The 9,904-nt window shown below is 42.6% G+C and overlaps 3 protein-coding genes across 3 annotated transcripts; 1 reads left to right on the forward strand and 2 right to left on the reverse strand.

Moving 5' to 3' along the window:
• Nucleotides 1-59: 59 nt before the first annotated feature.
• On the reverse strand, nt 60-1,305 carry LOC109540317 (coatomer subunit epsilon). Its single transcript, XM_019908657.2, has 4 exons — nt 1,053-1,305; nt 550-996; nt 276-500; nt 60-224 (listed from the first exon to the last, which is right to left on the reverse strand). The coding sequence occupies exons 1-4, from the start codon at nt 1,152-1,154 to the stop codon at nt 90-92; spliced, it is 909 nt and encodes a 302-aa protein (XP_019764216.1). The 5' UTR covers nt 1,155-1,305; the 3' UTR covers nt 60-89.
• Nucleotides 1,306-2,671: 1,366 nt separating this feature from the next.
• Nucleotides 2,672-5,106, reverse strand: LOC109535298 (esterase FE4). The gene is made up of 11 exons (XM_048666025.1): nt 4,996-5,106; nt 4,806-4,943; nt 4,626-4,757; nt 4,403-4,568; nt 4,163-4,348; nt 3,908-4,113; nt 3,673-3,856; nt 3,372-3,535; nt 3,188-3,317; nt 2,977-3,136; nt 2,672-2,919 (listed from the first exon to the last, which is right to left on the reverse strand). The coding sequence occupies exons 1-11, from the start codon at nt 5,032-5,034 to the stop codon at nt 2,724-2,726; spliced, it is 1,701 nt and encodes a 566-aa protein (XP_048521982.1). The 5' UTR covers nt 5,035-5,106; the 3' UTR covers nt 2,672-2,723.
• Nucleotides 5,107-5,146: 40 nt separating this feature from the next.
• Nucleotides 5,147-7,561, forward strand: LOC109535291 (venom carboxylesterase-6). The gene is made up of 10 exons (XM_048666024.1): nt 5,147-5,381; nt 5,438-5,572; nt 5,629-5,779; nt 5,832-6,017; nt 6,234-6,442; nt 6,495-6,672; nt 6,726-6,892; nt 6,946-7,075; nt 7,131-7,290; nt 7,341-7,561. Exons 1-10 carry the CDS (start codon nt 5,181-5,183, stop codon nt 7,528-7,530), a joined length of 1,707 nt encoding a protein of 568 aa, XP_048521981.1. The 5' UTR covers nt 5,147-5,180; the 3' UTR covers nt 7,531-7,561.
• Nucleotides 7,562-9,904: the final 2,343 nt, after the last annotated feature.

Below are 9,904 nucleotides of genomic sequence, written 5' to 3' on the forward strand. Positions count from 1 at the left end.
CCCCCATTTTCCTCTAGAGGGAAATTACAAGGATTTTTTTTTATTGCAAAGGACCCAAAACAGCATACAAATATTTATTAGACAAAAAATTAAGCTACAACAGGGTTGGTTGGGCCATACTGTTGGCATATTTTCTCAAAGTCCGTTTCCTTTTGCTTCAGGTCCCTGATAAATGGATGCTCTGGATGGGCGTCCCTCAATTGAGACAGATAGCGATTGCTCATCTAAAACCTCATTAATCAACCACCACAGGCTCGAAAAGCTGCGAAATTCACCTCAGGGCCTTTATCCAGATGCTTTTGCAAGGCAATCATGTTGATGAGGATCTCTGCGTTATTGGAATCCTTGTCCAAAGCCTCCTGTAGGGCGGCATCGGCCTCCTCGTACTTTCCTTGCCCTATGAAAGTAACGGCTTGGCCATTCAACAGCAAGGGAGTAGCCCCGAATTTATCCACCAGCTCCTGGTAGATATAGTAGGCGTCCTGCAGCTTATCGCCACCCTAAAAGCGAAGCTTAAGGCTCAACAGTTGTTCTAATCCCACTACCAACCAATGCAGTGTGGATCCAGGCTTGCGCCAGCTGAGTCAACGTGGCATCGTCATCCTTCTCCTGCATTTCCTTCAGCTTCTTTAAGGCAAGGTCGACTCGATCCAAGGCCAGCAGGATGTGCACCATAAAGGCCAGAGCCTCGAGGCTTTCGGAAGAATGTAAATATCGATAGGCCGCATCCAGGTTGCCTTCTTGAATGTATATTGTGGCTGCCACCAGAACTAAGGTCTCATTGCCAGCTACAGTGTCAACCTTAACGGCAATCTGCTCCAGAACAGCAGTTCTATTTGACTTGGAATGCAGATACTCAGCCAGCATTTTCAAGGGATAAATTTCCGGGGCGGAGGCTATCTGAATTTCATCCAGAACTACCAAGAACTTATTCTGGGCAATGTAGGAGCGATAAGTGAAAATGTCCCGAAGCGTCGCGATTTCAGGGGTGGACGGCTGGAAGTATTCAAGCCTTTGGCCAAGGGCCCTGATGTTTAACTTCAGATTAATACCTTGCGGATCTTGGCAGCCTCGTTGATGCACTGCTGGTAGTTGCCAGTGTAGAAGAAGTTCTTCACCTCGAACAACTCGTCAATTTCCGGCTGGGGCCCCATTTTTTGGGGCTCTAAGCAATTACTAAGTGTAAACGTCAGATCAAACACGAATGTGACACATAAACAATTAGCTTGGTGATTGGTGACAGTCGTGATAATTTGGCAATGTCGCTTAGAAGACCTCAAGTAACCCAGTGAAATTAGTGTTTCACCTCGGAATTCAAGATAACAAGCTCTAAACTAGTAGAAACCTTTATCTGAACATGAATGGACTGAAAACTTGTCTCAAAACCTACTTATGATAGTGTGGACGCCACTGTAGATAAATAAGGTCAAAAAACGTCTTTTTGCGAGCATTTTTTGCAAATATTTTTACGGTATTTAAATTTATTATTTTTATCGATTTTTTTATTTTAGTGGATTAAATTCTCTACAATTTGTTTAAAAAAATATGTTAAATACAAAAGTTGTCGATACTAACGTCTAGTCTAGTGTCTCAAATGCAAGTGACAGACTAAACTTGCCTTTTTTTAAATGGAATGCTGTACGTTTTATTGCATATTCGAGCTATTAGTAAAACTCTAGGCTCATTCGATATAAATGTTCTATATTGATTTTCAACTGTTTTTGAGGTAATAACCAATATTGACTGAACTTTGTAGCCACCTCGTATTACCATCGAACTTGAAAATTAGAGAAAAATGTTAACTACAAAAATTGTTATAGATTTAGAGAAAACCGGGGTATTGCCGGTTTTCTCAAAAACCGAAAAATTGGGCGGTTTTTCGAAAATTCATAGCTCCGTCATTTTTTGAGCCAGAACGCTAAAATTTTGAGCGATAGTAGGGATCATGATGTTTTTTATATGTACTAAAGATGGTTGCTTTTGGATTGTTTGATTTCTTAAAATCGCGATTTAAAAGTAGAACTAAGACTTTGAACATGTTTGGAGACTGCCTGAAATTGTTAAATAGCAAAAAAAATTTTTCTGTGTAAAAGCTATGAGTGCTACAAGATTTTACAAAGAGTTCAAAAATGTTCAGAAAGGATCAACTAAAAAAATTCAGTTGATTTTGGCTACCAAATTATAAAAGTTCTGGTAAAATATATAAAATAAATATCATAAAAAAAATCATCTTTTCGAAATAATATTTTTCTTTCTTTTGAGCTGATTAAGTAAATATAAAGCTCATGTTGAAACTAAAACTTCGCAGTCGATTAATGGAAAAAAATCAATATTCCATGTTGCGTGAATGAACGAAATATTTGAAAGTCAACTTCACTTTAGTTGAAAGTGTGAAAAAATGCTTAAAACGGAGTTTTTTAGACCTTTAACCTTCGTTAACTACAGTCGCGTCCACACTGTTATAAGTGGGTTTTGAGACAAGTTTGAGGATGTTAAGATAAACTTTTGGACGAGTTTACAGCTTGTTATCGTGAATTCCGAGATTGTTACCCTATTTTGATTAATATGACTGGACTATAGCGTATTTTCTTAGTGAACCGTTTACAGGGCGCTTCCTAATTGAGCAGAAAAAATTCGAAGGGCGCATTTCTGAGAGGTAGAAACAAATTTGTTTTAATTAATAGTTTATTTCCAGATTTGTCCGTCCACATTCTCGCTTTATTTTAGAACGTGTCATAAGGTGGGACGGCGTACTTCTGGTACAAATCATTCCAAAAAATGTACTTTTCCGACTTGGGATACCCGTAGGTCACCTCCAAGTCCTCCCCAATGTCTAGGTATTTAAACTCGTCAGGTTCCACTGGCTCCCAAGTGATGTATTGGAAAATCTCCTCATCCACTCCAGCGGGAGTGGGGTTTCTAGAAGCAACTCATTTTAAGCAAAGGGAATTTGAGGAGACATTTACCCCCACTTACAGATGCTTAGCAAAGTCAGTCCACAGCGCCATGATGCGGTTGTGGACCTTCTGGTCGGATTCCGGAAAATAGGACATATCAGTATTGTCCGGGATGGCGTCGCTGTACCATTTGCTGAAGAAGTAATTCACTTCTTCAGCATGTGTAACGTTCCCACAGCCTGTAGGATCAGTAGCTTAAACTCCCCCTAAATCCACTGTTTAACACTTACCAGGGACATTGTACTTGGGATCGCCCATTAGGCCGCTGTAGGAAAACTGGTAAAACCACACAGTGCTGTGGCTGGACATCAACTCAGCCTGCTTGATGTGAGCCTTATCGAAATCATGCACACTGTGATACTGAAATGTCAACATTGCAAAACCCTTCGGAGGACACCCTGGAAAAACACGCACCTTAATCCCCGTGGCGTCGTTGTTGTTAAACCCGCTGTCCTCAGTAAAGAAGTTGCGAATCTCCGACCCGATGGTCTGCTTCAGGGTGGGATCAGTAACATGCAGGTCAAAAGGGACTAAGATGCTGGGTTGTGCATCGTAGGCGTTCCACAGGACGGACAAATCTGTAAAAATCTGCTAAAGAAGTATCTAAACTGCGCTTTAAAAGTTTCAAATTTTTTAAAAGTTAAAAACCCGCTCAACCTGTGATAGAAAAGATACAGGTCTAAGTCTTGGTGTTGCTTTGCTTATCACTACTTACCGCCATTGGCCAAAAGTCCTAGCGACTCCTCATTGGTCATGCCGATAAAAGCCGGCACCTGATTGTAATCGCCTGCTTCAAAAAGCCCATACTGAAGCTCGGTTAAAAAGGAGTGTTCATTAGGCGCTTCCACCACAGGGCCGTAGAAAAATCCCTTGGAAATCTGATAATCTGCAGGAGACTCCTGGAAAACCTCCATCAATCAACGCTCGTTAATAAGCAGGTTTTTTTTTACAATTGAGCTGGACAATGCCAGAGAGGCGTTATCGATGGCGGCCGCAGGCACGCTTTGTAGAAACTCCAGAAGCTCACTGGAGTCTCCGCTGGTGAAACTTGGGTCAATTAACTGCGCTGTTCGATAAGTGATTTCCGTCTGGTTCCTCTGGTAGGCCCATGGAGAGAGGGCGGAGCCGCTTTCCATGATGGCTGCCCTGAATAGGCCTGAAAATCCCATTTTAGTTCCCTACATATTAAGAGCGGTAGAGGCTACCGTTAGAAGAGGGGCTGAGCAGCTGGTAGGAAACAGAGGCGGAGCCGGCGCTTTGTCCGAAAATGGTCACTTTCTCCGGGTCTCCTCCAAAATAGACGATATTTTGCTTCACCCATTTCAACGCCAGCTGTTGGTCCTTCAAGCCCAAGTTGCCCGGCAAGATTTCGTCGCCACTTGACATAAAACCTACAGAAAACCAATAAAATGTAGCAAACAAAACCCTAATAGTGTAAATCTAACCAAAAGGCCCCAACCTATAGTTGATGGCAACAAAGACCACATTAGCATCCATGAAGAACTTCGGCCCCACGCCGCCTTCCGGTTGGTAAGCAGCCCCCGATATAAACCCGCCGCCATGTATCCAGACCATAACAGCCAGCTCCGAAGCAAATGAGTTGCTCAAATCCTGCAAAACCTCATCTGTAGCACAATCTGCACCCGCTCACCGGCTTTAGCGGCTTACCACTGGCGTGTAGACGTTGGCAAAGAGGCAGTCCTCATTCTCCTTGTAGCTGTTCTCATACACTTGATAGCAGACGTTCTTCTCAACAGTCCCATCGTAGATTCCGTCCCAAGACTCGACTATTTTTGATGGCTGTGCCATCGCACTTTAGTTACGTTCTTAAGGGACTTACCAGCTTACCTTGAAGCGCAAAGCGCCGACTGGAGGCTGCGCATACCTCAAGGCGAAGAAACTGTGATATGTGACGCCGTTTCGGGTGGAATCCGTCGTACCTTCCACTTGACCATCGGGCAGTTGGATGATTATCCCAGTTGAAAGCTGTGAAGTTTACAGGGATGAACACTAGTTGGAAGGGGGGCAGGGAAGTTACCTGAATGAGCACCAAGCTAACGAAGACGTTCCTCAACATGTTGCTGATGGCCACGGTGCAAAACCAAATGTTCGATAATGGCTCTTGAAAACTTGGTCGGTTACATCAGGAAACTTTCCCAAACACTTCAACCTTATCAGCTACTTGAGGTTTTCAGCTACGACTTTGGATTATTTGCGGCAATCATGGTCTTGCAGCGTGGCGTTCAGCTGTTTTTCCTACTGAGTGCTCTTTTGCAACTCCCCGCATCAAATGGGGAGGTGCTGGTGGATTTGCCCAATGGTAGAATTCAAGGCCTCACTCAATACACCTACTCAGGAGTGGAATATAACTCATTTTATGGAGTGCGGTATGGCCGAAGCCCGGTGGAAGAACTGAGATTTCAGGTCAGTCCTGGTAGACGCCCTCAAAGTGGCTCTAAAAGTTTGCCGCCTCATTCCAGCCCCCACAGCCAGTGGAAGCTTGGGAGGATGTGTTCGATGCAACGGAGGAAAAGGGGATTTGCTTTCAAGTGCCTGGCGACTTCGACTTGGAGACTGAAGACTGTCTTCTCTTGAATTTATATACGCCAGCTGTGGTAAGTTTTGTTGGGGACGTTTGCTGGATTGAGCGCTGATTGAGGATCTTTAAAAGAACGCTTCCGCTGGACTGCCGGTGATGTTCTTCATCCATGGAGGCGGATTTGTGGAGGGCAGCGGAATACTCAGCTGGGGCGTGGGACCGCAGTTTTTCATGGAGTATGGAGTGATAATGGTCGCAATCAACTATCGAATTGGCCCTTTTGGTAGATAAACTTTCCATCAGTTATTCGGGTGAATATTTCCAAATTCCTCCAGGTTATCTATCGACTGGGGACGAAGTGATTCCTGGCAACGTCGGGTCGAAGGACCAAATCCTGGCCCTTCAATGGGTGAAGGAAAACATCCGATTCTTTGGCGGAGATCCGGACAAAGTCACGGTGTTCGGCCAGAGTGCGGGCGCAGCCTCCATTTCCTATCTCCTGCTTAGTCCTTTGGCTGAAGGTGCGCCACAACTAGGGCCTGGGTAACACTGTGTTGAGATGCGCTTTTGAGTTGTTGCCGCTCTCTGAGTTAATTAGTTATAACTCATTTACCGATGACCGAGACTGGAATTTTAACATCTGACGAAAGGTCATCAACTCCTAAAAATTCATTGAGTTACCCAGGCCTACCCCCAACTGATTGAAATTGAGGTTTCCTTACCGGCTAGCGTTTTAGGGTTGTTCAGGGCCGCGATTTTGGAAAGCGGCTCCGCCCTCAATCCTTGGGCCTACCAGCGGGACCAGGTAGAAATCACCTACCAAACGGCCGCTCTGTTAAATGCGGAATTTGAAACCAACAGAAACAGCTCGGATCTTTTGCGGTTTCTTCAGAGTGTGCCTGGAAAGGAGCTGGATGCCGCTTCTTATGCCATCAGCGAGCAATTGGTTAAGATGCCAGTTGGATGCAACGTTATTGAATACATTGAGGTTTTTGCAGGATAATCCGGGAAATTTGCAGATTTCCAAGGGATTCTACTGGACGCCAGTGATCGAGAGCCAGTACGAGGGGGCTTTTCTAACCCAAAGACAGTATGAAGGTTTTGAGAGCGGCAGCTTCATTCGGGTGCCGATTTTGATCGGTTTCAATGCGGAGGAGAGCATGTTCATGCTGTCCAGTATGTAATGGATAAATCTGGGCAGTTCATTGGCAATATTTACACTCTTTTAGGCACTTTTGAGACAACACTCAAAGCGTACGATGAAAACAGCAAGTTTTTGGTGCCATTCGACTTCCACGTGGAGGAGCAGCAGATGCTTTCGGAAATTGGGGATGAAATCAAGGAGTTTTACTCCCCTGATCGGGAATTGGAGGACAATACCCTGGGGGGACTGCAAGTGAGGAATTTTCCAGTTAGTTGAAATTGTGGGAATTTTGAGCCGTTTTTCAGTATCATTCCACTCAAGACTTTGATAAGGCCGTGCTTAAGCAGGCGGAACTGGCTGCTGCCTTTGTGCCGGTTTACCTCTACGAGTTTACCTATAGTGGGCCGATGGGCAACAACCAGTATAAACTGGAAGGTACTGGATTTTTGCCCATTTTTGCATAGTTTTGCTGAAGATTCAGCTTCGGCAGGTTCTGGCGCCGTTCGGCATGGCGAAGAGCAAAACTACATCTTCAACCGCTGGTACAGTGATGAGATCCCCGATAACTCCGACTTGAGCAAATTTCCAGAGGCTGATGCCAAAGTGCGATCCAGATTTTTGACGCTGTTCACCAACTTTGCCAAGGAACTGTGAGTTTTCCATTGATATTTAGACAGTTGTTTACATTTAGTGTTTGAAGCAATCCCACTCCTGGTCAAGAGGAGATGCTGCAAAGCATCATCTGGCCAACACTGCAGCCAGATGATTGGCAATATCTGGAAATTGGGGAGGACTTGACGGTGCACGCCAATGTGCCCAAAGCCGCCATGTACAGCTTCTGGCAAAACATCTACAACATTTACGCGCAAAAGCCTTTGGATACTTACTAAGTTTGGCTAAATAAAAATTTAAACAGGAAAATACTGGAATTTGCGATGCAGTTTGGGGGTTGAAAATGGTTTTTTTGCCAGCCGAAAACGTTCAATGGCAGAGCTGTGGATAATACAAAAATCTTAAACTTCAACTGCAAATTCAAAAATTCCTGTAACATTTGCAAAAGCACCGATTGCCTTGACACTTTCAGCAAATATACCGAGAAGTCTTCTCTATTGACTGAAGAAATTGCCGCGTAAGTGACAATTATGGTTCTTGAGTAACGCTCATCTTTAAAACAGTCCGCAAAGACAGACGTTTGCGACTAAGTAAAGCTGGCACATGTAAATTGAAAAATTCGTATAAAATCAGGAAATGTACTGATCGCATTGCAACTTTAGCAAAATGTAGAGCAAAGTGTGATCTATTCACTGAGGCAAATTGTAGTTTAGACACATTTACCACTTTAGAGGAACGCAATTCTTCAAAACAAAAAATGACAACAAGAAGAAAAGACACACGAATTAGCAATAGCAAATTAAAAAATCCCTATAAAACCAGCAAAATAACTGATCGCATGGAAACTTTCGAAAAATATTGCCAAAACTTAGCGCTATTGAACGGCGTAAATAGCAAGTTAGTCACAATCCCTCTTTTTGAGTACCGCTCCTCTTTAGAACAATCCGCAAAAGGTGAAGTTTAGGACAAACAGGAGCTGGAAAATGCAAATTCAAAAATTCCTGGAAACTCAGTAAAAACAGGTATCCTAATGAAACTCTGAGCAAATGTAGACCGAAGTTTTCTCTATCGACTGAGGGAAATTGCGGTTTAGCGCCATTAACGACGCTAGAGTTACGCTCATCTTCAAAATAGTCTGAAAAAGTTACGGTGTGTAACAAATTCAAAAATTCCCATAAAATCACCAAAAGCACTGAGTGCAATGAAACTTTGAATTGCAATAAAAAATGAATTGAACATTGAATTTTTATTTCTCGGCTATTAGCGCAAATTGAAAAATTCCTAAACAATCAACAATCGCAGTGAAACTTTGAACAAATATAGAGCAAACTGTTATATAATAAATCTCTAATAGAGCCGGATCAAAGCAACTGAAATCAGTGGCAAACATCAGATGCAAATGAATTGAGCATTGAATCTGTCGACAAATAGAGCCCCTATTTCTCGGCAATTAAGCGAGGAACTTGAACCGTTCGGAGCTCGGTGGGAAACCTTAGTGTAAATTTCCAAATAGTAAGTAAAACGTGCCAGAAATAGACGCGAAAATACGCCCCAACCAGGTCAAATTATATCTTATTCCCATAGTGAGGATACTAAATTAAGGATTTAATTAATTTTATTAAACTTCATTTTTCCCGGTGCTGGTAAAGCTGGCAGTTAAAGCGAGAATCAGGATTACGAAGCAAAGACTGAAATGTAAAAAAAATCGGATTACTTGCCTCAATCCTCTCCACTGATGAGGGCTTTCACATGTTTCACATCAAATATTCTTTCCCTCTAAAGTGGAACGTGATTAGGGCTGTTCGGTCCCTCACATATCGGAAAATTCATATTTTATTCGACCAAAAAAGGAGTGAAACCGTTTTCCGACTGCTGCTAATTGCAATATTTTCTTGATTTTCAGCACGAAAACAATAGAAAAGTGGGCAATCCTAAAGCGGGGTGTTAAAGCCGGAACGCTTCTGGTATGCAAGTGGAGATTAACCCCGATTGTATTCACCCGATTAAAGCCCATCTCCAACAATGTTTCATCTGTTTCTCGTCTTTAATTTACTCAGCAGTGAATCTTCGCTTTCATATCAATTTTTATACGCTATCAAACATTCAATTCGAAAGCCACTCGTAGAGTGAACATTACTCGGCTCTTCAGTATTCCGAAGTGTAGACGTGCGATAAGACAACCAGTTTTGCCGGAAAAGAGAAATAAAACCATTGAACGACCGGACGACAGTGGAATACATAATTTTAACATCCACAGAATTTGCAAACATTTTACGGTCTTCTAGAGGCTAGCGCGATTTAAAGTTCAATTTTCCTGAGTTTCGAGAAGAAGCTAACTGAAAAGAAATGCTTCTAGATCATTCTATTTTGGGCATATTTCGACATAAGGCTGCAATTACCCGAAACTGAAAGTAATTAAAGAGTAAGCGAGTCTGGTATCGGGCGAGGGCCTTAAAAGAACGAAATTAAATTTGATAACTAAAGCAGATCAATCTAAATACTAAATAAGAGCTTAGAGTTATAATGCCCGTCTTTATAGATAAGTTCTATATTGTATAAATTTTTGTCTTTAAAAAAGACAGAATTTCCTCACGTCTTTTATTACAGATTGATAAATAGTGCTCCTATTTCGTAATAAGAACGAATTATTTA

Source organism: Dendroctonus ponderosae, unplaced genomic scaffold (assembly GCF_020466585.1).
Source record: "Dendroctonus ponderosae isolate FM_Combo_2020 unplaced genomic scaffold, Dpon_F_20191213v2 Dpon_F_20191213_1, whole genome shotgun sequence".
In the NCBI taxonomy this organism is placed as follows: domain Eukaryota; kingdom Metazoa; phylum Arthropoda; class Insecta; order Coleoptera; family Curculionidae; genus Dendroctonus; species Dendroctonus ponderosae.

Excerpts from the sequence above, each read along its gene's own strand:
- LOC109540317 (XM_019908657.2), bottom strand. The coding sequence starts at position 1,154 with ATGGGGCCCCAGCCGGAAATTGACGAGTTGTTCGAGGTGAAGAACTTC. Across the intron at positions 997-1,052 it reads AGGCTGCCAAGATCCGCAAG|CCGTCCACCCCTGAAATCGC; the intron begins GTATTAATCTGA and ends GAATACTTCCAG. Across the intron at positions 501-549 it reads CCTGGATCCACACTGCATTG|GGTGGCGATAAGCTGCAGGA; the intron begins GTTGGTAGTGGG and ends CTTCGCTTTTAG.
- LOC109535298 (XM_048666025.1), bottom strand. The coding sequence starts at position 5,034 with ATGTTGAGGAACGTCTTCGTTAGCTTGGTGCTCATTCAG. Across the intron at positions 4,758-4,805 it reads TCGGCGCTTTGCGCTTCAAG|CCATCAAAAATAGTCGAGTC; the intron begins GTAAGCTGGTAA and ends GCGATGGCACAG. Across the intron at positions 4,569-4,625 it reads CCAACGTCTACACGCCAGTG|GATTTGAGCAACTCATTTGC; the intron begins GTAAGCCGCTAA and ends GAGGTTTTGCAG.
- LOC109535291 (XM_048666024.1), top strand. The coding sequence starts at position 5,181 with ATGGTCTTGCAGCGTGGCGTTCAGCTGTTTTTCCTACTGAGTGCTCTT. Across the intron at positions 5,573-5,628 it reads ATTTATATACGCCAGCTGTG|AACGCTTCCGCTGGACTGCC; the intron begins GTAAGTTTTGTT and ends GATCTTTAAAAG. Across the intron at positions 6,673-6,725 it reads GAGCATGTTCATGCTGTCCA|GCACTTTTGAGACAACACTC; the intron begins GTATGTAATGGA and ends ACACTCTTTTAG.